The sequence below is a fragment of the Hippopotamus amphibius genome, chromosome 1 (assembly GCF_030028045.1).
Source record: "Hippopotamus amphibius kiboko isolate mHipAmp2 chromosome 1, mHipAmp2.hap2, whole genome shotgun sequence".
NCBI classification, from domain to species: Eukaryota; Metazoa; Chordata; class Mammalia; order Artiodactyla; family Hippopotamidae; genus Hippopotamus; species Hippopotamus amphibius.
The window spans coordinates 103,507,020-103,534,236 of NC_080186.1; the positions used below are offsets into that span (position 1 = coordinate 103,507,020).

The window sequence follows — 27,217 nt, forward strand, 5'->3', positions numbered from 1 at the left end:
ATGAAATATTCTTCTCCTTTTGATTTATTTCCAGCCATTTAAAATTGTAAAATACGTCACTATGGAAAACAGGTTGGAGGTTCCTTAAAAAACTACAAATAGAACTACCATATGATCCAGTCATCCCACTACTGGGCATATACCCAAAGAAAACCATAATCCCAAAAGAAACATGTACCATAATGTTTATTGCAGCATTATTTATAATAGCCAGGACATGGAAGCAACCGAAATGCCCATCAACAAACGAATGGATACAGAAGATGTGGCATATATATACAATGGAATATTACTCAGCTATAAAAAGGGATGAGATGGAGCTATATGTAATAAGGTGGACAGACCTAGAGTCTGTCATACAGAGTGAAGTAAGTCAGAAAGAGAAAGACAAATATTGTATGCTAACTCACATATACGGAATCTAAAAAAGGTACTGATGAACTCAGTGACAAGACAAGAATAAGGATGCAGATGCAGAGAATGGACTGGAGAACTCCAGGTTTGGGGGGGCGGGGGGTGAAGGGGAAGCTGAGATGAAGTGAGAGAGTAGCATAGACATATATGTACTACCAACTGTAAAATAGATAGCCAGTGGGAAGTTGCTGTATAACAAAGGGAGTTCAACTTGAGGATGGATGATGCCTTAGAGGACTGGGATGGGGAGGGTGGGGGGGAGTTGAGGAAGGGCGGGAATATGGGGATATGTGTATAAAAACAGATGATTGAACTTGGTGTACCCTCCAAAAAATAATAAATTAATTAATTAAAAAAATAAAAAATAAAATTGTAAAATATAGTCACTCTTCATTTTTAGCTCACGGGCCCATGCAAACAAGCGGCCATGGTTTGCCAATGCCTGGCTTAGAGATAAGAGGAAGGACAGAGAAACAGAAGATGGAGCTCTACCACTGAATAGCTAAGCACCTCTCCAGGCTTCCCACCCCAGCATCCTCAGCCCTCCTGGAACCCTCACACTAAACGATAATTCTCTCTGTGGATTCTCTGCCTAGTCAAGCAGACTCGCCTGCTGCCCCATGTGTTTTATCTCACTTGAACCCAGATACAGCGCATTCTTCTCTCATTCCTCTTTGATGGCATCATTTTTAGATGGTTAGTAACTTTTTTCCCTTTTGTTCTAATGATGTATTTGGCTTTAACATTTCAACCATACTCACTGTTGGGCTGGCTATCCCTAATGAAGTATGCCTGAGAGTTAAAGATATTGACATTTATTGCTGCTGCCCAAAGTACTGGCAGTAAGTAGATAAGTAATCCCAAGGCAGTTAAGATAAAACGCTATGTGGAGCTCTCTTGGGTGAAATATCTCAAAAGCAAAGGCATCACCTCTCTCTCCATACTAATGATGCACTTTACCTGAAAGGTGTTTCCTTCGGGATCCATGACCTCACAGATAACTTCCGATGTGTGTTTCATGATGTACCTGCTAGCTCTCAGCTGCTCACGTTTTTGAAAAGGATGGTATATATCACTGCTTGATTCATGGCAATACACAGCTGAACAGTCCCTGTCGATATGAAGACAGCCTGTGTTCGGAGGTAACACCTGGAAGGGTAACAGCAAGAGAGAAATTATTGAATTTTTCTTTTTGATTTGAGGGATACAGAAAATCATTTAAAGAAAAAAATTATCCGGAAATCCCAGACATAAACTGTGTTTCCAGGAAGAAAACAAGAGAGGATTCAGTTTTGGAAGGACTACTTGATCCTAAACAATGATTAGGATATAATTGCTCCTGTGTCTCATATTTTATCTACTCACTTAATACTTCTACCAAGTAATTGCTTTGTGCCTTCTTATTTCAGATATTGAAAACAAAATACTAAAAATATATTTTAACTTAAGTAAACACACTTGGCCCTATTCAAAATGTTTGGAATCCTTTTACGTTTCTTGGGCAAGAAGCATCTCCAAGGGGCTAAAAACTATGGGACAAATGTTTTTGAAAGCTTTTATTTATCCTCATTTTTCTGGTGGCTGACACAGTCCTTAAGTAATAGCTTTTGTATAATGACTTGTGGTTCAGATAGACTTTTTTTGAGATATAATTTACATGCCATAAATTCACTACTTTAAAGTGTACATTCAGTGGGTTTTAATATATTCAAAAACTTGTGTAAACATTATCGCTAATTCCAGAACATTTTTATCATCCCCCAAAGAAACCCTGATGCCATTAGCAGTCACTCTGCATCACTCCTGTCCCTGGCAACCACTGATCTGCTGTCCCTATGGATTTGACTATTTCAGACATTTCACATAAATGGAAGCATGTGATATGTTGCCTCCTGTGTCTGGCTTCTTTCACTTACCATAACGTTTTCAAGATTCATCTATGTTGTAGTGTGTATCAATACTTCATTCTGTTTATTTCCACTTAAGTTTAGATGTGTGAGATTTGAAAGTTTTTCTGCTAACATATCCAGACCGCCATAGATTCTGTTGTCACTGAGCTCAAGCTTTTTTCAATTTAGGCAGTTTAGGGAGATTTAAAACTGAAATCAAGCCTACATATATTAAACTGAGGACCTACTGTATAGCACAAGGAACTCTACTTAGGATTCTGTAATAACCTATATGGGAAAAGAATCTGAGAAAGAATGGATATATGTATATGTATAACAATCACTTTGCTATACACCTGAAACTAACACAATATTTTATTATTTTTTATACATTTTTATTGGAGTATAACTGCTTTACAGTGTTGTGTTAGTTTCTGCTATACAGCAATATATGTATACATATATACATATGAATCAGCTATATGTATACACATAACCCCATATCGCCTCCCTCTTAAGCCTCCCTCCCACCATCCCTATCCCACCCCTCTAGGTTATTACACAGCACTGAGCTAATCTCCTTGTAACACAATATTTTAAATCAACTATACTCCAATAGAAAATAAAAAATAAAATTTAAATTAAAATAAATAAAATCTAAGAAAAACTTCACTCTGGTTATGGATAAATAATAGTCTGCTGTATGGATATATCAAATTTTGTTTATTCATGAGTTGAGGCCCATTTGAGTTGTTTTTACAGTCTTGCTATTACTAAAAATGCTGCAATCAACATCTGTGTATAAGTTTTGTGTGGATATTTTTTTTTTGTCCTTTGCCTATTTTTCTTTTTAATTTATTTATTGGCTGTATTGGGTCTCTGTAGCTGCACACGGGCTTTTTCTAGTTGTGGAGAGCGGGGGCCACTCTTCGTTGCGGTGCTTGGCCTTCTCATTGTGGTGGCTTCTCTTGTTGTGGAGCACAGGCTCTAGGCATGTGGGCTTCAGTAGTTGCAGCATGTGGGCTCAGTAGTTGTGGCTCGCAGGCTCTAGAGCACAGGCTCAGTAGTTGTGGTGCACAGGCCTAGTTGCTCTGCGACATGTGGGATCTTCCCGGACCAGGGATCAAACCCGTGTTCCCTGCATTGGCAGGCAGATTCTTAACCACTGCGCCACCTGGGAAGTCCCTGGATAAATGTTTTAATTTCCTTTGGATATCCACCCAGGAGTAGAATTGCTGGGTCATATGATAACTGTTTCTCTTTTTTGGAGGAACTGCCAAACTGTTTTCCAAAGTGACTGCAACATTATACATTCTCATCAGCAATTAATAAGGGTTTTTAATTTCTTCACATCCTCACTGACACTTATTGTTGGTCTCTTCTATATTTTGGAAGACTTTGTGAAAGACTGTTCAGTATTAATTCTTCAATAGATGTTTGGTATAATTCACCAATGAAGCCATCTGGGCCTGGGCTTTGCCGTCTGCTAAGTTTTAAAATTACTAATTCAATCTCTTTACTTGTTTTAGGTCTATTCTGATCTTTTATTTCTTCTTGAGTTAGGTTAGGTAGGTTGTGCCTTTCCAGAAATGTACCCATTTAATCTAGGTTATCTAATTTGTTGATGTATAATTGTTCATAGTATTTCCTTATAATCCCTTCTATTTCTGTAAGGTTAGTAGTAGTGTTTTCTCTTTCATTTCTGATTTTGGTAATTTGAGTCTCCTCTCTCCCCACCCCCTCTTTCTCCTTCTGCTTGTCTGTCTGTCTCTCCCTGTAAATCTAGCTAAAGATTAATCAAAAAACCAACTTCTGGTTTTGTGGATTTTGCTCTATTCTTTTCTACTTTTTCATTTATTTCTGTTCTAATCTTTACTATTTACTTCCATATGTTTGCTTTGGGTTTAGTTTGCCTTCTTTTTCTAGTTTCTTAGGATGGAAAGTTAGGTTACTGATGCAAGATCTTCATTTTTTAATATGGGCATTTAGACATTTACAGCTATATCTATGTATATATGTGTGTGTGTATATATATTCACACACACATATATATTGCTCTATTTATTGCTTTTGCCACATCCCATAAGTTTTGGTATGTTAATTTTATTTTTAGTCATCTCAAAGTATTTTTAAATTTTCTTGTGATTTATTCTTTGTGTTATTTTTCACATATTTGTGCATTTCCCAAATTTCCTTTTGTTACTGATTTCTAGTTTCATTCCATTGTGGTAGGAGAACATATTTTAAATGATTTCAGTCCTTTTTAATCCACTGAGATTTGTTTTGTGGTGTAACCCATGGTCTTTCCTGGAGAATGTTCCATGCACACTTGAGCATAATGTATTCTATTGTTGAGTGGGGTGTTCTATTCTTGTCTAGGAGGGCTACATTGTTTATTCTGCTGTTTAAGTCTTTTATTTTCTTGACCTTATCTATGTTCTATCCATTACTGAAAGTGGGGTACTAATGTCTCCAAATATTATTGTTGAGTTGTCTATTTCTCCTTCTAACTATGTCAGTTTTTACTATTTAAAACTAGACATTTTAAATTGCATGTGCATAACTCTAGAAATATGCACGTGTTTGGGGGCTCTGTTTTTAGGTGTATAATACGTTTATAGCTGTTGTGTCTTCTTGATGGAGTAATCTTTTTATTATCATAATATACCCTCTTTGTCTCTGGTAATATTTTGATGTAAAGTATTTTTTCTGATATTTGTATAGCCCCTTGAGTTCCCTTCCAATTACTTATTGCAGCTATATCTTTTTTATCTTCTTACTTTCAACCTATGTGTATCTTTGACCATAAGGTATATCTCTTGTTGACAGCATATAGTTGCATCATGCTTTGTAATCCATTCTTCCAATATCTGCATTTTTACTGGGTTGTTTAATCCATTTATATTTAACGTAATTACTGATTAAGTCAGATTTGCACAGTCCAATTTTCTATTTGTTTTCTATATGTCTTATGTCTCTGGTTTCCCCTCTATTCATCCATTACTGCCTTCTTTTGTTTTAAATAGATATTTTCAAGTATGCCATTTTGATTCTCTTGTTATTTCTTTTATGTATTTTTTTGAGTTATTTTCTTAGTATTTCTTGGGTAAAGTCACATCTTAATTTATAACTATTTAGATTGGATTAATATTAAGAATTTCAATATCATACAAAATCTTTGCTCCATATGCCTCTATTCCTCCTCCCTTCATGCTATTATCATCAAAAATTTCATCTTTTTTAAAAAAAATTTCATCTTTATACATTATAAGCATATAAATATACTTTTATAATTGTTGCTTTATGCAATTGCCTTCTAAGTCAAAAAGAAAAAAAAAGTCACAAAAATACATTTATGTTGTCTTTTATATTTACCTATGTAGTTACCTTTACTAGTGCTCTTTGTTTATTTGTGTATATTTGAGTTACTGTATAATGTTCTTTCATTTCAGCCTGAAGGATTCCCTTTAGGTTTTCTTCTAGGGAATGTCTAAGAGCAATGAATTCTCTCAGTTTTTGTTTTTCTGGCACTATCTTAATTTCTTCATTTTAGGATAATTTTACTGAACAATGAATTTTTGGTTGATGATGATCTTTTTCTTTAAGCACTTTGAATATGTCATCTCACTGCCTTCTAGACTCCATGGTTTCTGATGAGAAATCAGCTATTAATCTTATTGGAGATCCTTCATATTTGATGAGTCTTTTCTCGTTGCTTTCAAGATTCTTTCCTTGTTCCTGTCTTTAGACAGTTTGATTATGATGCGTCTAGGTGTGGATCTCTTTGAGTTTATCCTACTTGAAGTTTGTTGAGATTCTTGCATTCATAGATAGTTTTCATCAAATTTGGGAAGTTTTAAGCCATTATATCTTTCTTTTTTTTTAAAGACAAATAATGCCTTAGTTTTTTTTTTAATTAATTAATTAATTGGCTGTGCTGGGTCTTCGTTGCTGCACACGGGCTTTCTCTAGTTGTGGTGAGTGAGGGCTACTCTGCATTGTGGTGCACGGGCTCCTCATTGCCGTGGCTTCTCTTGTTGCAGAGCATGGGCTCTAGGTGTGTGGGCTTCAGTAGTTGTGGCACATGGGTTCAATAATTGTGGCTCACGGGCTCTAAAGCGCAGGCTCAACTGTTGTAGCACACAGGCTTAGTTGCTCCATGGCATGTGGGATCTTCCTGGAGCAGGGATTGAACCCATGTCCCCTGCATTGGCAGGCAGATTCTTACCCACTGTGCCACCTGGGAAGCCCTAAGCCATTATTTCTTCAAACGATCTTTCTACCCTTTTCTATTTTCCTTCTCAGACTCTCATTACGTATTATGTTGGTATGCCTGATGGTATCCTACAGGTCTCTGAGGCTCTGTTCATTTTTCTTCATTCTTTTTCCTCTCTCTTCCTTAGATTGGTTAGTCTCAACTGACCTATTTTCAAGTTTGCTGACTATTTTCTCTGTAGCTAAAATTTGATGTTGAGCCTCATTAGATTTTCATTACAGCTATGCTTTCCAACTCCAGAATTTCTATGTGGTTCTTTCTTTCTTAAAAAATAATTTCTATGTATTGATATTCTATTCTTAGTGAAGCATCACTCTCATGCTTGGCTTTAGTTCTTTATACAAGGTTTCTCTTAGTTTTTCAAACATAACAACTGACTTAAATCTCTTTGTCTATTTAAGTGCAAAGTCTGGGTTTCCTTAGGGATAGTTTCTATTGATTGCTTCCTCCTTCTCCATCCCTGTTTATGGGTCATAATTTCCGTTTTTTCCCCCATGTCCCATAAGTTTTTGTTAAAACTTGGACATTTTAAATACTATAATGTATGACCTTGGAAATTAGATCCTTGCTCCAGGGCTTGCTATTGTCGCTTTTGTTGTTGTTGTTTGTTCAGTGATTTCCCTGAACTATTTCTTTAAAGTTTACATTTATTGTCATGAGTGGGCCTAACGTGTTGGTTTGATTGCTTAGAGGCCTGCTCATAACTGGGCAGATATTTTCTTAAGTACTTTACACTAACAGGTCTTTCAGCCTCTACTGGGGGCCCTGTTTGCATATTGGGGTATTTTTTTTTAATGCTCTAAGTCTGTAATTCACCTTAGCTTCACTCTCTGTTTGTGCAGAGTGTCTTGAGCAGCAAGAGTGAAAGATCAGGGCTTTCTGAGTTCTTTCATGGGCATGCACACAGCCCTGCACGTGAGGGTGGCTTTCCAGATTTCAGGGAATATGTCAGCACTTTTCAAAGCCCTCTATGGACTTCTCGTTCCCCTTCTTTTCCTTTTAACTCTCTTGTTCAGCCTCTTGTTTGTTATTGCTACTTTGATAGCTATAATGTAAAATAATTACCTCGGTTTGGGGAAAAGGCTGTCAGTAGAGAGTGAGCTCAGAGTCAGATCAAATAAAGACAATCCCTGTGAGTGGCGGTTTCCAGGGAATGGCCAGACAGGTCAAACACTGATAATACTTTGTGACAGAGCTTTTGGGGAGCTCTAAATCTGTTCTTCTCCTTTCAGTGGCTGTTGGTCTGCTGGCTTTCACTGCTATTTTGCATGTGAGAGTGTTGATTTTTAAGGCTACCATGGAGCTGAGGAAGGGGAGGGAATACGGCAAGTGAAATCACCGCGGTTCTGGCGGTTCTTCCCGAGATTCAGTCTTCTTTTTTCTTTGTCTTTAAAGACACAGTTCTCAGAGTATTGTAGTCCTTTGGTTAATTTCTAGACTTCTGAAAAAGTTGGTTTTGATGATACTTCCAGGTTTCTAGTTGCTTTTTGGGAGCAGTAGATTTTCAGAAGTCCTTACTCCACCCTCTGGAAGTTTCTCAGATTGATTCTTCACCACTCCTCAGGCCCAGAGAACTCCACTGGACCCTGATGAGTTCTGAGGCTTCTCTGTGGTTGCAGGCACATTTTAGAGCAGGCATTCGTGGCTGGTTACAGTTGCAATTTCCCCAGCCTCCACAGGTCCTCATCAAAATGGATCCAAACTGTCAAGTCAGATTGATTTTGTAATTTACTGAAAGCAGCTCTGGACAGAAAAAGATGGCCTATAACTTCCAGAATTAAGACCCATACCATAGGGAAAGCAACCATCTAGAAGAGCCAAAAACAAAAGGAGATGGCTTGCCTTCTAGGAAGTTAATTGGAGAAACAGCTATGCTGACGCATAGAGACTCAACACGACAAATATAGCAGTGACCTATATGTATATATGGAAGTGTGTTAGCAAATAGAATTCTCATGATTTTACATTCCTGTACTGCTCAGAGTTCACTGTAAAATTTGCACCTTTCAAATGACCTTTCACACACTGAGTAGAGGACAAGGCACCCTCCGTAATGATGTTTGTTTATGCTACTACTGATAAAGACAAGGACTTTCAAAGTCCTTTTCAGTAGTATTCCTAAGAATGCTTCTTACATTTCTATATCTTCCCCCAAAGCAGTCAGGATCAGACTGGTATAGAAGAGTAGTCAAAAGCTTATTCTAGCACGCACACGCACACATGCACACACACAGCCTACTCCAGAGAGACAGTAGGTCTGGTTTAGGCAAACAGGTTTTAGTTCCCAAACCCAGGGACAGAGAAAGATTTCCCATGGGAGATAACGGACTCATTATTTGTCATCTTGTCTTCCTGAAACTCTCTACCTGGGTAGATGCTCCTACCCTCACCTGTAACACATTATCAGCATAAAAGATAACAAGGGTTATACCCGCATCCTCTTTGATGTTTCAATTAATCTTTCTAGTGCTACCGAGGTACAACAGTGGCCCATACATTGCCTACAATCCAGCCTCCCTCATCACACTGCCCAATGTTCTCATGCTGGTGAGCGAGGAAGTAATGACAAATGTGGCAAGGCCAAAAGAGGACAGGCAGAATGTATTTTTGAATGCCAGCTTTCAATTCTGCAAAACCACAGAACTACAAAATAGGTGCAGCTCAACTTATTTAGAGGTTTCTTTTTTCTTTTTTTTCTAGTTGGGAACTAAGATATGTATATTTCTCAGTAAGAAGCAATCAAGGTTGATCCTTCCTTGGTCTGTGTTTCAGGAGATTGGGTCAAAAGCGGCTTTACAACAGTGGCAGACACTGAATGTCTCCAAGTTGGATCTCTTTTCTGTTATGTCTCTCCGTTCAGTGATCACTGTCATTGGTGCTAAAATTCCTTTGCCCCCGTGTTGTAACCATCAGAATTTGGGGCTAAGATAAAAATAGGCCTCATCACAGCATCTTAGGAGAGTCTCATCATATCTGCAGGACACATGGTACCAGCATGTTGCGGCTGCGCAAAAATTGGACATTCTGAATGCTATTGAGGAAAAAAAGCACCCCTTTATCCAACGGCAATATTTCACAGTCATCTCTCAGTTCCAGCATCTTCCTTGCCTCACAAGGATCTGCACAGGGTAAAGAGGGGGTAGGATAACATTATCAGGAGAGATGGGAGGGATAAACTGGCTTCAGCAGTTTTCACAGTAACAAACATTTATCACTGAGGCCTTCGTCCATCATCTTCTGGCTTTGAGCTCTCAGTATCCTGTGACCTTAGATGTGACACCTTGGCACTTGTGTTCCTTCTCCAGCAAATGGAAAGGCAAAGGCAAATCCTTGTAAGACTAAAAGGACTACAGGCTGAACCAGTGTTTTGTGTTTAATGGGGAAATGCAAGGAGGCAGAAGAGTTGCTAACAGTGTTCCTCCCTGAACCTCCGAAGACAAAGCTGTGCTTCAGCTGGGCTAGCTGCCCTCCCAGGACCACACAGAGCATATGCGCCCTTCCATCCTGTAGGGACATGAGCTATAGTGGGGACAGACTGGAGGTGGGAAGGACAGGAGAGTGAGAATGAATAAGAGGTGGCAGGAGGTGAAGCTGGTCTGGTTGGGACAGGCCAGCACTGAGTGCTTCTAACACCCACAGCGCCCATCATCTACCACATAAAGGATCCCCAAGGTTTACAACCTTGATCCCCAAACACCAAAGAATTGAAAGACAAGTAGGACAATGTTTTTCTGGAATGGATTTTAAAAAGAAAGTGAATAAATGAAAAGAGATTGAGAAGTGTGTTCTGAGATCAGCTGAGACAAGACAGTAACAGCCATGCACGTGGCAGGACGGTGCACGGCCCCCCAGGAGTGGGTTTTCTTAGTCGAAAGGACACTTACCTTTGGTGCCCCTTACTTCCCCCAGACCTACCTGGTAAGTTCCCTGTGGCTTTGCGATGATGGACGTCCCATCCCCAAAGGTGGTGCAGCAGCTACTGTCCTCGCAGTTGGTGATGACAGTGGCGTAGCGCGAACTTTCGATCCGCATGCACTTCACCTGCCTGGTGATCCTCTGAGGACCTTCGGCTGTGGGGCAAATGCAAGGGAAGCAGGTCTGATAGGACGCACGCCTGGGGAACACACCTGCCTGCTGACTGTGCTCCTGCCTCCTGGCTGCCTGGACTCGAAGTCGAGGTCCAGTGCTGAGAACTCACTCCACGGGGCTGGCGTATGGGCTACTCTCTATGTCAACGCAGAGTCATTCTTCCAGAATCTCTCTTAATTTAGTGTCCTCTTTTGTTCTCACCATTCTTTTTATTTTGAGAAATTGAACACAACCGGAAAAGCACAAAATATAATTCATTCATGCTCTCCAATCAAAATTTACACTTGTTAATATTTTGCCATATTTGCTTCATTTTTAATATGTACATAAGAAAAAAATCACAGATAAAGCTGAAGTGCACTTCTCTGCTTATCTCTGGGTTTATTCCTTTTTCTCACAATCCATTTCTATGCTTTTATATAAATGTATGTATCAAAACAACGTACAATATTTTGTGTGCTTTAAATTTGTGTAAGTTATATATTACTCTATCTATCATTCTACACCTGAATTTTTAATGTAACAATGTTTTGAGACCTTTAGCCATCTTGACACATATGTGTGTGTGTGTGAATAGGTGCATGTGTGTGTATATGGCATTCCTTTTAATTGCTATATATCAATAGTATTCCTTTGTAAGAATATACCACATTTTATTTTTCTATTTTACTGCTGATGTGATTTCGGGTGGCCTGGGCCCACAGTGGCTTGAAGCAGGGTTTCGGTTCCCACCTAGTGACTGAGGTCGGGTTGAGGACGTGAGAGTACCGAATCCTAGTCACTAGACCAGTGGTGAGTGACAAGGCCCGGCCCTATGGCTTTGCAGAAAAGAATTCCCAAAAAGATGGAAAGTAGTGAAACAAGTAAAATATTTATTAGGAAAAAAAGAGTAGAATATGTGTGGATAGACACATGGGTAGGCTTAGAGAGAGTCGCGCCCATGTGGCAGTTTGAATCACTTGTATGGGGCATTTCTTCCATGTTTCCTTTGACCATTTTGATTTGCCTGGTTCAGTGTCCGTATTTGGTGTATCTCAGGATTTTCTCATGTGTGCATGCGCATCTCTTAGCCGAGATGGATTCCACCGACGAGGCCTAGGGTTAGGTTTGGCCACTCGACATCACTCCCCTTTTGACCTCCAAGGAGCCTTTCTGTGCATGCGTAGTCAGGGGAGGTCCCCTGACTTTGAGAATGAGGAATATGTGGTCTCTTATCTTCTATCTGGGCAGGGCCCAGCCTCCTCTCCCAATTGTCCTAATATTCCTGTCTCAGAGTATCGGTCCACAGGGAAAAAACTCAGACTGTTTGCCCTGGAGGCCCATCTGTCTCCGTCTCAAATGGACATTTATGTTTTTGCAATATTTTAATATGAAATTTGGTGTTGCAAGTAGCACCCCATACCTGTTTCTTTGTGTGAATGTATAAGAGCATCTTTCCATATATACCCAGAAATAGACTGAGTGTATCATATGATACGTACATTTTCAATTTACCAGATATTTAAAAGTTGCCCCCCCAAGTGGCTCTTTTAATTTTCACTGTAACTAGCAGGGTGGAAAGGTTCCTCTTTTTCCAATCATATGCTCATTTTGTTGCCCTTAATTTGGCAAAGTGTTTAATGCATTAAACAAACTCTGGAATTCAAGAAAATGAGTCAGGAAATAATTTTTATTTAAAATTCCTATTTAAATGTAGTTTAGGATGGGTGGTAGGCTTTTAGATAGTATGAACAGACTCTGCTTCATCAGCAGCCACCACTTGCTTTTCTCTTACACCACCTTTCTGATAGTGAGAATTGTCAGAAAGAACTGAAGGAGGACCTACCTGAGCTCACCTACGTATGCAAATTAGATTCCTTAAGCATCAAAGAGAACAGGTCTGAGATCTAATGTGCAGGACAGCTGAGTCATAATTATTAACTTCTAGGTGCTACCAATCCAGGCTGTAGGTTTTTAGCGGTAAAAATGGAAAAGACACTATTACTATCCATCGGCCAACTAGAGCTGTTACCACTCCCATGCCAACTGAAGATAAAGATTATGATAAAGGGCTTCATTTGGACAGCATGAGTATTCTTTGGTTGACCTGAGTTCTTCAAAAAATTATTTTTCTTATGTGTATTTTCAAAAATGAGTGATGTGTCTAGCTATCTTATTAAAAGACACAGAATATTGTCATCTACCTGAAAAAGAATTTGAAAAAGAATAGATACATGTATATGTACAACTGAATCACTCTGCTGTACACCTGAAGCTAACACAACATTGTTAATTAACTATACTCCAATATAAAAGAAAAATTTTACCTGTCTCTTGATCATCCAGAGAAATAATTTGATCTTCATAAATTTGATAAAAGGTTGTGATTCTGGTACCATCAGCATGATCCACTATCCGAGTACCATCTTTCTTTTCAACGATAATCACCTTGTCTTCCCGAGTTGTCATAACCTGAACATATGAAGGTAGAGCACCATTGTTTGGTCAGGTGGTTAATCCCCAGTGTGCTTGTTTTTACACCCCATTGATTACCATCAAAATCCTGAGTTATTCAGAAGTAAAAGTTCTATCTCATCTACTTGATCTAATCTTTATAACAATCCTGGGAGGCAGGAAATGATATCCCCATTTTATGGATGACGAAATTCAGGCTTAGAGAAGTTAAGGAACTTGCTCAAGGTCACTCAGCACGTGCCAGAGCTGATGCTGGACGAAGACTGCCTGACTTCAGAACTGATGCTCCTTCCATGGTCACACATTTGTGAGTAAAAAGTTAACGTCAGGACTGACCTGACCCAGGTATGTCCAGGAAAATGACCCCGAGTCCTGCTCCCTTGGAAACTACATATTTAAGACAAGCAAGGGACCACTGGTGTCCGTGGTGAGGGTTCTGATGTGGTCTGGCTTCCCCTGAGGAGGCAATGCCAGAGCTTGGATTTTGTGTGTCGGTGCAGGGGAGCAATGTGGGTGAAAGCTGTGCTAGTCACAAGGGACCCCAGCGAGCAACAGGCAGAGTGGTGACAGCAAGGCTAGAAGGTGGAAGCAAACTGGGAAGACTGTTAAGCCATGCTAAGGACTCAGTATTTATCCCGAGGCGGGGTGGGGAAAAGCAGCAGCGAAGGGTTTTAAGAATGCAGACTAGAGTAGGAATCACAGAAAAAATTCAGTTAGTCCTAGCAAATGCTTCAGTCTGAAAGAACAATCAGACCTTTGTATCCTGTAGCTAAATGGTTCACCTGTAAAGCTCTAAACCCCTAGCTGCCTGTGTGTGTGTGAAGGTGTGGCGGGCATGTTGATGCACGGCCCAGATCTCCCTTCAAGACAGGACTTGTTCCTCAGCTGTGGGGAGGGACATTGGCCCACAGCCTCCAGATGTCTGCCCTTTCAGCGTCTGCCTCAGCTGCAGAGAGATGCTTTGCCTGACTCACACCGTTCCAGCTGAGCCGCGTCCAGGGACTAAGTGAGGCAGGGGTACACGGCTCTGGCTCCTGCTCCCAGGCTCGGGACACTGGGGACAGACGATACTGGCTTCTGAGCGCCTGCCAGCTGACTGAGGCACGGTGGGCTCTGCACCACAGCTCTGCTTCTCCCCCTGGCCATTCCTACGTTCTCCCCCTTCCTTCCACAAATGGTGTCCCTTACAAACACCTTGTACCACAGACTTCATTTCAGTGCTTGCTTCTGGAGGCCCCCACTGGCAACAATGTATTACAATGTATTACAATTATATAATGCATATTTTTAAATCATTGAGTATTTTCTAACTTGTACTGTCTTAACTGTAAGGGACACAATTTTCACTGAAGTGTCCATACGGATATGAGAGTGAGTTTGCTAGCTGTTTTTTGACTCAAGTGTCTTGGGCTTCTGGCAGTAGGTGATAATTACATTTTTATCTTTTTATAGTGAACAGAAATCACTACATTTAAGAGAGAAGTGCATGTTGAGCATTATTTTAAGTTCTTATCTCTGGCACTCTCAGCCAATGATAGATATAGATATGTATATCTATCTATATCCATATCCATCTATCTACCTACCTATCTATCTAATGAATATGTATAATGAGAAATACTGCTGTAGAATGCAGTGACTGAAAGCATGAACTCTGCAGTTAAGCTGCCTGAGTTCAAGCCCTGGTTCCACAGCTGGCTGGGTGATTTACGCAAGTTGCTTATTTTCTCTGGGCCCTGGTCTCCTCATCTGCAAAATGGAGCCAACACTAGTGTATCTTCAGAGATGTTATATGGATTACATGAGATAATGCTGGTAAAGTGATTAACACTTCATTGGTCATCAAGTTAGCAATGATAAATATTAGTTCTTTAGTATATTTACATATTATTATTTAGAATTACTCAAACATTTTATAAGACTACATAACACTGACATTTTCTGGTCACCATAGGGTGGGATAATCATTATTCTTAGTGGTGGCAAGAATATAATAGCAAGAATATTCACTGAACACCTGATGGTGCTAATAAACCTGGTACTAATCTTCCCAACTACTTTAGGTAACAACTATTATTTCCATCTTAGAAGTAAAGAAACCTAACCCCTAGATCAGAAACATCCAAAGTCACATATCTAAAAAGAAGTGTGGCTGGGGTTCAAATCCATGACTGTCTCACAACAAGGTCAGTCCCACTCCTCTAAAATGTGATACTTCATGTCAGATATCATGAAAACACATAGCCATTCTCAATTGTGTTTCATATGATCATTGCCCCTTATTTGCAAAATGGTTAAGCACGTGAGACCTAGAATACAACCTCGGGTCCACATTCTGAATCTACCACCTGCTGTGTGATATTGGAAAAATTGCTTAGCATGTCTATAGCTTAGTTGTCTCATACATAAAATGGAAACAATAGTTTGCTGTGAGAATGAAATGAGTTAGGATGTGGAAAGCACTGGGAACAGGGCCTAGCACACAGTGAACATTCAATAAATATTATTACTATCGTTGCTATTTGACTATTGGGTGTCTGTGCTTGAATCCAGGCTCCTGGGTCTTGGTTTGTGCTTCCGTAATGGTGCTAGGTATCAGTAAAGGAAACTGAGTGTCATTAATGAGGAAATATTGATCAAAGTTGCATATGAAGTCAAATAATCTGTATCAGGGCAGAACTAAAAAGAGTTACTTGAAGTGACCAAAAAAACCATCCTGAGATGATTTGTATTTTGAGTTTCACAAAAAAGAACTAGCAAACAAGGTAAGAGATTATGAAATTAAGTAGGCTGAAGAAGATAGGAAAACACATTTGGTTAGCCAATGGAATTCATCTCAATAACAAGCAGACATTTTGCTTTCAACTAGCAGCATGTGGTTGTAAACAAGTGTGGGAAGTTCAAAAACCAGAGATAAGGCATGAAGGAAATTCTTTGTCTTATTTAGATTTAGAGGGTGCTACAAAGCTCCACATGAGATGTTAGAGGAATAGCTGAGGAATGGAAAGACTCCAGTTTTTAGTCCCAATGACTGGTTCTAAACCTGGCTCTAGTACATCCTGGCCACATTTCTTCACTTTCTGAGGCCCAGCTTCCTCATCTGAATAATATACATTAGTGTGAGGCCTGAATGAGAGAATGTACACAAAACCCCTAACAGAAAGCCTGGCACATAGAAAATGCTATTGTGCATCCCAGGATTTTCAATTTCACACCTGCTTCACAGATAAACAAAACCACTCTTTTCTATACCACTCGTGCGTCACTTTTTCTTAGGTTATAAATAAAAGCTTTTTGTAGTTGCTTTGTGGTGTCATTGAATTTTTGAGTTATTTAATGTGGACATCTCATTAAATATATCATAAATTATTTGAAGTCAAGGATTATGAACAAATTTCTATAATTCATGTCAGGTACACACAAGAAGTAGGAATAAGGCAGAGCCCCTCACTTCCAGAAGATAAGATATATAAACAAATGCATTCAACATAAAGAAACATAGGATATTGTTAATCATATGTCTTAAAAGTGGAATAGAAAATTCATGATCTGTCTTTCACTTTGAGAACTAGTATTTCATGATATACTACGCTGGTCAAATAAACCGCACAGTATTTTTAGATTTGGAAAGATGGACCCATCCATTCATCCATACATCCACTACTTAACAAATAGTTATTGAAAATTTATTATTTGCAGGCATTCCTCCATATTTGTTTCAGAACTCTAATGATTTAGAAAAATTTGCAATGCACAATAGATTCCCATACCGTTCCATTGACAGGATCTGTGGCTGTAAAGGATAAAAACGGGGCCAAGTCTGCTATTCTTTCTAATCCTTTGGTGCCAATCCGATTTCCTTGAGGTGTAGTTGTAAACCAGGTGCCTACGTGAACCTCCACAGGAGTTACTGTTTGAACTGTTTCTGGAGGAGGGTCATGGCTTTCATTTTTATGTGCCATTGATGACTGATTTTTCTGACTTTTCCCTGTGGAAGTAAAAGTAAAATCAAATACAACAAATCAACTATACTCCAATAAAAATTTAAAATTTTTTTTAAATTAAAAAATCAAATACAGCAATATAACTTATAATATCACTTATATAGAATTATTCATTAAGATTTAATACAGTATAGGCTACCTCAGAAACCGTGACAGAAATTCTAAGTGGTATTCATCAATTATTTCTCAATAAGGGGAAATATCAGGTTATGAATATTTTAATCTTGGCACTTGAACCTTAGAAGGATTCCCATCACCTCCCACAAACATACACATGCACACACAGCTCATTCTCTGTGGCACAGTACCCATCCTTGTCAACTTCTGTACACTTTAAAGTCTTGCTTACATCTCCCTAGATTCCAGATTTGGGGTCCTGTACCCTGGTTTTTAAAGCCTACATCTTCTCCTGTGTATCTGTCAAACTTTCAGATTCCTTTTTTTGACTTAATATACTCTAGTATAATAGAGTATAATTTTAACTCTTCATTCCCCTGATTTTGTCATTTTTTCAGTCACAGGAAACATCTTTCTTCAGCCATATATCTGGAGAACATCACCAATCAAGCATGTGCTTGGCCTCTCATATGGAGAGGATTTGTACAGTCTAATTGCTACACTGATAATCATCTGATACACATCCCCCTCACAACCCCTCCCCACCAGCATTCAAGTGAAACAGGAAGATAGAACTGAAGAAAACCAACATGGAATCCTGTAAATATTATCTCAATCCCTCTATCAAGGTAGATTTGCTTCATTTGTATGAATAATAATGAGTAATCTGTAGACAAGATTTGCCAGTGTTGTCAAGCCTCAGTGATGAAACAAACTCAGACTGAGAAAAAAATTGCAAAAAAGACAGTAAAGGATTGTTGCCTCCAGGAAGCTCCTTTAGATTCAGACCATGAAATGTGCATGGATCTTGGTGTAAGATGTGGATTCAACTAATTGGGGGGAACTAAAGAATACAGATATATTTAGTTAAGTTTTTCCATTGCCCTAAGATTTTTTTTTTTTACTTTTTTTTTTTTGCCCTAAGATTTAATTTGGACCTATCTGTATTTCCAGAGCATTAAAAGAGAACTGAAAAGTGGATCTGTAGAAATTATTTAGCATGAAACTCTAAGAGCCAATGTGACAGAAGTAATGAAAGAGAAGTAAAAGCTCTCTAATACACATCTAATTGGAATTCTAGAAGAAGAGAGAAAGAGATGGATCAGAAACAACATTTGAACAGATAATTATTGGGAAAATTCTAGAACCAATGAAAGATACTAATCCAATGAAAGATACTAATCTACAGATTCAAGAAGCCCAATGTATTCCCATTTGGGTAAATAAAGAGAAATCCACACCTAGCTAAATCATATTGATATTGTAATAAAAAAAAGAAAATATTTTAAAGGCAGTTAGATTGTCTTCTAAGCAACAACAATCAGACTGACAGCCAACTTTTCAACAGCAACAGTGGAAGAAAGAACAGTATGAAGAATTATTTTGTCAACATACTGAGAAAAAACACCTGTCAATCTAAAATTCTATATCAAGTGAAATTATCTTTCAAGAATGAGGACAACATAAAGACATTTTTGGAAAATATCTGTTGTGCAATAAATAGCCTAAAACTTCCAGTTAAAACACAAAATTGTCTAATTTTTCAAACATACACTTACATGCTGTTCTTTTAAATGTAAACCACAGAAAGCAAAATAAACTGTGGAAAAAATTATACTGGGAAAGTATTAAACGATAGTTGATGTAGCTATAATAATATAAGTAATATCAACATTAGGGCAAAAAAGAGTCCAAGAAAAAAGTCATTGTGCACTGATAAAAAGTTAAATTCCCCCTGAAGATAAAACAATTCTAAATTTGTAAGTTTCTAAAATCATATCCTCAAAATATATAAAGGCAAATCTGAGAACTATAAAAAAGACATAATTATTTCATAAAAAAGAAATAAGGATTAAATTATAAGGAGTGAAGAGGCTATTTTACTCCTTCAGGAAATTTAAACATACCTCTGCTGAATCAATTGACATTGTACATTAAAAAGTCCGTAATGATATAGAATAAGAATTGTCAAAGTTCGAATGTGGGGCAAATATGGCCTACTGTCTGTTTTTGTACAAGCTGTGAAGTAATAATTCTTTATACATTTCTATGTAATTTAAAAATCAAAAGAATAATATTTTGTTATGTATGAAAATTAGATTAAATTCAAATTTTAGTGACCATATATAAAGTTTTATTGGAACACAACACAGCATGCTCATTTGATTATATATTGTCTAAGGCTACTTTTATGTAGTTGTGACAGAGGCCATGGGGCCCCCAAAGTCTAAAATATTTCATACCTTGCCCTTTACAGAGAAGTTTGCTGAACTTGGATATAAATTGGATAACACAACTAACAAATGTGATCTAATAGATATAAAGAGAACTCTGTACTCTATAACTGCAAGACATATGCACTTTTCAACTTTTCAAACACAGAACTTTTAAAAAAATTTGACCATATCCATTCCCCTGTTAATGGACATTTAACTTGCTTCCATGTCTTGGCTATTATAAATAGTGCTGCATTGAACACTGGGTGCATGTATCTTTTCAAATTATGGTTTTCTCCAGATATATGCCCAGGGGTGGGGTTACTGCATCATATGGTAATTCTATTTTTAGTTTTTTAAGGAACCTCCATAGTGTTCTCTATAGCGGTTTTATCAATTTACACTCCCACTGACAGTGCAGGAGGGTTCCCTTTTCTCCACACCCTCTCCAGCACGTATTATTTGTAGACTTTTTGATGATGGCCATTCTGACTGGTGTGAAGATGTGGTACATATACACAGTGGAATATTAAATAGCCATAAAAAAGAATGAAATAATGCCATTTGCAAAAACATGGATGGACCTAGAGATTATCAAAGTAAGTGATTTAAGTCAGACAGAGAAAGACTACTATCATATGATGTCACCTGTATGTGGGATCTAAAAAAAATGATATAAATGAACTTATTTACAAAACAGAAACAGACTTACACTCTTGGAAAACAAACTTATGGTTACCAAAGGGGAAATGTGGCTAGAGGGTGTATAAATTAGGAGTTTGGGATTAACATATACACAGTACTATATAGAAAAGAGATAACAAATAAGGACCTACTGTATAGCACAGGGAATTCTACTTAATATTCTGTAATAACCTAATGGGAAAAGAATCTGAAAAAGAATGGATATATGTGTATGTATAACTGAATCACTTTGCTGTACATCTGAAACTAACACAACACTGTAAATCAACTATATTCCAATATGAAATAAAAATTGAATTTCAAAAAAGGAAAAGTAATTTGGTCAGTAATTTGGCTATGTATCATGTTTCAACAGATTTCAAAAGATCAGTTAAAATTCAATTATAAAAAAAACTAGAAAAACTTTATAGGTCTGGAAATTTAGAAACGAGTTCAAATAATTTGTGGGTCAGAAGAGAAGTTATAATGGAAATTAGAAAATATTTAGAAGTGAAAAATAATGAAAATACTAAATATTATTTACTGTGAGATGGCAAAAGCACTTCTAGGATGGCAAGTCAGCATCTTTGAAAATCTACTCCTCTATAAAATCAGTGAGAACACTGGAAAAAAATTCAAAATCAACTTTTTCAGAACTCTGGAAATAAACCAAAGAATTGCAACAATTTGAGGAACGATTCAAGGAAAATGGCTGAATTGCAATAAGAACAACTGCTTTGCGGTGTTATAACTTAGCCTATTCCCATCCTCCAACCTTCCCCATCACCAGGTCCACAGGAACCTTGAAAAACAATGGCCTTGAACTCAAGTAGCTATGAAAATGAACAGCCTAGCAGCCACTGGAGGGAGCAGATGGGTTTGGAACTCTCCCTAAAATCCCTATTCCCAGAGAACTGTCATTGTTCCCCTTGTCTGAAAACTCCCTGGAAATCCTCGCACTGACCCGAGTCAGAACTCACTTGTGAATAATCTTTTTCTAGGACCTGGGTGTGAAACAATCTGGGACCATCATGTACATCAGCGGTCCCCAACCCCTGGGCCGAGGACTAGTACTGGATCTGCAGCCTGCCAGGAACCGGGGCCACACAGCAGGAGATGCGCAGTGGGCAAGAGAACAAAGCTTCATCTGCCACTCCCCATCGCTAGCATGACTGCCAGAACCATTCCTCCTGCTCCCAACCCTACCCCCCAGTCTGTGGAAAAACTGTCTTCCACGAAACCCATCCCGGTGCCAAAAAGGTTGGGGACCACTGGTTTATAATGTGTCTGCCTATGGCAGTAACAATAGTGGGGGCAAACAAGAGGCTGACCAAAAAATTTAACAGGCAAAGCTAGAGCATGATACATCCATAGAGATCTCTGAAAAACTCTGACATTTGTCTGAGAATCTAGAAGGCCACATGTACATGCAGGACTATATTCATGCCCAGGAAAGATCTGAGAATTACAGAATCTCTCACTTCTGGTTGACTTTGAGGCTAAGGCTAGGCTCTAAACTACCAAAGCAATAAAGGTGTGCCCCCAAAAGCACACAGAGCCCCTTGGCAAATGCTGGGAGACTTTCTGGTTTGAGGCATTTAAGGAAATCTCTGTCCAATCCTTAGCTGACCACTAAGCTAACTGTGCATAGACCTCACTGACCACACAGGACAAAGGAAACAGACTTTATTTAGGAACGTCACTAAACAAATAGCCATAACAGCAACAACAACAAACCCTGGAGGTGGGGATCTTATTTCCAGAGTTGCCACAAAACAAAAACAATAAGAATTTAAAAGTTCAGAGAGGTTTCAGGGTACAAGTTCAATATACAAAAAAAATCAATTGTATTGGTATCAATGAATGATCAAAAAATAAAATTAAGAAAATTTTGTATATGACAGCATTGAGAAGAAAATGCTTAGGAAAAATTTAACAAGTGAATAATTGTACACTGAAAACTACAAAACAGCACTGGAAAAAAAAAATAAAGAAGGCCTAAGTAAATGGAAAGATATCCCATACTTACTATGAGTTGAGAGACAATATCATTAAGATGGCAACAGACTCAAAATTTACCTACATATTCAATGGAATCGTATAAAAATTCCAGCTGCCTCTTTTGCAGAAATTTACAAGCTGATCCAAAAATTCATACAAGAATGCAAGGGACCCAGAATAATCAAAACAATATTTAAGAAGTAAAACAAAGTTGGAGAAAGAGAAAAATACCGTATGCTAACTCATATATATGGAATCTAAAAAAATGGTACTGATGTACCCAGTGACAGGGCAAGAATAAAGATGCAGATGTAGAGAACAGACTTGAGGACACAGGATTGAGAGGGGGTGAAGGGGAAGCTGGGACAAAGTGAGAGAGTAGCACTGACATATATACACTACCAAATGTAAAATAGATAGCTAATGGGAAGTTGCTACATAACACAGGGAGATCTACTTGATGACAGGTGATGACTAAGATGGCCAGGATAAGGAGGGTGGGAAGGAGTCATGGGAGGGAGGGGATATGAGGATATATGTATAAATACAGCTGATTCACTTTGATGTACCTCAAAAACTGGCACAAGAGTGTAAAGCAATTATATTCCAATAAAGAGCTTAAAAAGAACCAAAACAAACACAAAAACAAAGTTGGATGAATCACACTTTCCAATTTCAAACTTACTACAAAGCTACTGTAACCAGGACAGTGAGCTGTTGGCATAAGGATATACATACAGATCAGTGGAATAGAATTGAAATTCCATAAGTAAACCCTTCCATTTACGCTCAATTGATTTTTGACTGGGGTGTCAATCAATTTAATGGAAATAATTGTCATTTTAACAAATGCAAAAGAACAAATTCAAACCCTTATCTCACACCAGCTACAAAAATTAAATCAAAGTGGATTAACAAAAACAAATGTAAGAGCTAAAACTATGTCTTAGAAGAATAAATAGGAATAAATATTTGTGACTTTAGATTTTGCAATGGTTTCTTAGATATGATACCAAAAGCACAAGCAACCAAATGAAAAAATAAGTAAACTGGACTTCATAAAAATGGATACCATCAAAGGACATCACCAAGAAAGTGGAGAGACAATCCACAGAATGGAAGAAAATAGTCACAAATCATAGATCTGATAAGGAGCTTGTATCCAAAATATACAACATACACGTACAACTCAACAATAAAATGACAAATAACCCAATTAAAAAATGGGGAAAGAATTTAAATAGATGTTTCTCCAGAGAACACATACAAGTGGCCACCAAGCACTTGAAAAGATGGTCAACATCATTAACTATTAAAGAAATGCAAATCAAAATCAAAATGAGACACTACTTCACACCCAGTGGAATGTCTACAGACAGACAATAGCAGTGTTGGCAAATATATGAAGAGATTGGAACTCTCATACATTGCTGGTGAGAATGTCAAATAGTTTAGCTTCTTTGGAAAACAGTTTGTGAGGTCCTCAAAATGCTAAACATGGAGTTACTATCTGACCCAATGATTCTAGTCCTAGGCATCTACTCAAGAGAGATGAAAATATATGTCCACATAAAAATTGGTACAAAAATATTCATAGCAACTTTATTTGTAATTTTTAAAAAGTAGAAACAACTCAAATGTCTATCACTTGATGAAAAGATAGACAAAATGTGGCATATCCATACAAGGAAACACTATTTGACCATAAAAACCAAGCACCAATAAATGTTACAGCATAGATGAACCTTAAAAACATTATGCTGAATGAAAGAAGCCAGTCACCAAAGGCCACATATTGTATGTTTTCATTTACATGAAATGTCCAGAATATGTAAATTCATAGAATCAAAAGGTAGATTAGTGGTTCTAAAGTACTGGTTTGGGGGGAAGGGGTAATGGGGAGTGACTGCTAATGGGTACTGGTTTTGGGGAGGGGAGTGATGAAAATAGTCCAGAATTGGATGATGGAGACGGTAGCACAACTATGTAAATATACTAAAATTGATTACTTGGAGGTTTGAATATTATGGTATGTGAGCTGTATCTCAATAAATCTGGCATTAAAATAAAACTTAGGAAATGAAGTTAACACACTGCTTTGAAGGAGATTTATAGCTACAAACGCTTATATTAGGAAAGAAGAAAGCCTAAAAATTAGTGAACCATCTTAGATAAAAAAGAATAGCAATTATAAAAACACATGAGAGACTTTCTGCTTTTGCCAGGTAGGTAGCAGCAACATAGTTGTGGCTCTTCGCATTATGGAAATCATATGATGTAACAACACCCTCTTCTCATTACGGAAATCATATGATGTAATAACACCCGCTTCTCATTATGGAAATCATATGATGTAATAACAGCAACAAAAAAAATCCAGAAATCCCATTTGCAGAAAAACTAGGGAAATTCTCAAGCTCCAACTGAACATTGGTGCTGCCAAAAGCAGAGCTGAAGAACAGGCTCATGGGGATAGATTTAAAAGTGCTACTGGAAGGAACAGGATGTAGGTAAATGTAGCTGTTCAGAGACCTCAGAATTTTCCACTAGAAAAATCCTCCCAAAGGACAGGATTCTATTTTGGAAGAAACTTGTGTGGGCAGTCTCTAAAATGAATAGAGTAGAATCCCGAATGAAATGGGGAGGGAAGGCTTAGACTGTGCCAGGGATAAGATTAGGGGTGGTCCTTTCATGGCAGGTTCAGAAAGCACTAGTAAAATACAACCTTTAAAAGTGAATGCATCTAAGAAAACAACCCAATTTTAACATGGGCAAAAAGATATCAATACCTCATCAAAGAAGATATATAGTTGGTAAATACGCATATGAAAAACAGATTCTCGATATCATGTATCATTAGGGATTAAAACTAAAACAACAAGATACCATGACACACCGATTAGAATGCCTGAAATCCAAAAACTGACAATACAAAATGCTGACAAGGATGTGGAGCAACAGGAACTCTCATTCATTGCTGGTGGGAGTGCAAAATGGTACAGCCTCTTTGGAAGACAGTCTGGCGGTTTCTTACAACGTTGAACATATATATTCCAGCAATCATGCTCCTAAGTATTTATTTAAGTGAACTGAAAACATGTCAGTACAAGAACCTACATGCAAATGTTCATTCATAAGCAGCTTTATTCATAATTGACAGAAACCTGGAAGCAACCAATATATTCCTCAGTAGGGGAATGGATAAATGAACTGTTGCGCATACATACAATGGAATATTATTCTATGATAAAAAATGAGCTACCAAGCCATGAAAAGAATGGGGGACTCTTAGATGCATATTACTAAGTGAAAGAAGACAATCTAAAAAGGCTGTCTACTGATTTCAATGATGTGATATTCTCAAAATGGCAAAACTGTGGGGACAATAAATAAATCAGCAGCTGCCAGGTGTTCTAGGTGGGGATGGTTCAGGGTAGGGGAGAGGAGAAGGATCAGTAAGTGGAGCGTAGGGTCTTTTTAAGATGGTGAAACTATCCTGTATAATATGGCAATGGTGGACTCATGACATCAGACATTTGGCAAAATTCACAGAACTGTACAACACAAAAAGCGAACCTTAATGTAAACTATGCACTTGAGTTAATGATAATGTATTAATGTAACATACCAATTGTAACAAATGTACCACACTTTCAAGATGGTAAAAATAGGGAAAACTGTGGGCCTTGAAGGAAGGGAGACTATGGGAATTCTCTCATTCTGCTATTTTTTTCCCTGTAAAACTAAAATTGCTCTAAAAAGTAAAGTCTGTTAGTTTAAAAAGAAGAGACTACATCACCTTAGAGGCAAGGGCTGTGAAGAAATCTGGACACACCATGCAGGCAGCATAAGCCCTTTGGAATCAGGTTAGGAAATTACAGAGGCAGCTATGAAGACCACCCTTACATCAAGTCCTCTTGTAATCAACAAGAGAGAGTGCCATTGAGCTGCGAAGTTTGGAAAGCTATAGGGATACTTTCATTCACTTCTCCAACCAGGAACTTTATGCTACTACCCAAGGAAAATCTATTGCATTAAATTTTTTAAATTGAAGTATAGTTGCTGTACAATATTACATAAGTTACAGGTGTATAACATACTGATTCACAATTTTTAAAGGTTATACTCCATTTATAGTTATTATAAAATATTGACTATATTTCCTGTGTTGTACAATATATCCTTGTAGCTTATTTTATACATAATAGTTTGTACCCCTTAATCCTCTACCCTTGTTTCCCCTCCTCCCCTTCCCTCTCCCCACTGGTAACCACTAGTTTGTTCTCTGTATCTGTAAGTCTGCTTCTTTTCTGTTGAATTCACTAGTCTGTTATATGTTTTAGATTCCACATATAAGTGACATCATAGAGTATTTGTCTTCCTCTGTCTGACTTATTTCACTTAGCATAATGCCCTCCAAGTCCATCCATGTTGTTGTAAGTGGCAAAATTTCGTTCTTTTTCATGGCTGAGTAGTATTCCACTGCATATGCACACCACATCTTCTTTATCCATTCATCTGTTGATGGACATTTTGGTTGCTTCCATAATTTGGCAATTGTAAATAATTCTGCTATGAACGTTGGGGTGCCTGTAACTTTTTGAATTAGTGTTTTTGTTTTTTTTCGTATTTTTTTCTTTTTTGGATTTTGCACAACAAAGGAAACCATTGATAAAACAAAAAGACAACCTACTGAGTGGGAGAAAATATTTGCAAATGATATATATGACTGATAAAGGATTAATATCCAACATATATAAACAGCTCATACAACTCAACATCAAAAAAAACAACCTGATTAGAAAATGGGCAGAAGAACTAAACAGACATTTTTCCAAAGAGGAAATGCAGATGGACAATAGCCATATGAAAAGATGCTCAACCTCTAATCAACAGAGAAGTGCAAATCAAAACCGTCATGAGATACTACCTCATAACTGTAAGAATGGCTATCATCAAAAACAACACAAATAACAAATGTTGGAGGGGATATGGAGAAAAGGGAACCCTTGCACACTGTTGGCAGGAATGTAAATTGGTGCAGCCACTGTGGAAAATAGTACAGAGGTTTCT

The 27,217-nt window shown here is 37.9% G+C and overlaps 1 protein-coding gene across 1 annotated transcript in view; it reads right to left on the reverse strand.

Moving 5' to 3' along the window:
* The window catches only part of SPAG17 (sperm associated antigen 17), a 242,301-nt gene that overhangs the window by 51,425 nt on the left and 163,659 nt on the right, over window positions 1-27,217 (reverse strand). Inside the window, exons 29-32 of the mRNA XM_057703738.1 lie at window positions 16,893-17,110; window positions 12,975-13,119; window positions 10,495-10,649; window positions 1,375-1,563 (exon numbers count right to left, since the gene is read on the reverse strand). Coding sequence (XP_057559721.1) covers window positions 1,375-1,563; window positions 10,495-10,649; window positions 12,975-13,119; window positions 16,893-17,110 — 707 coding nt within the window. The remainder of the gene's footprint in view (window positions 1-1,374; window positions 1,564-10,494; window positions 10,650-12,974; window positions 13,120-16,892; window positions 17,111-27,217) is intronic.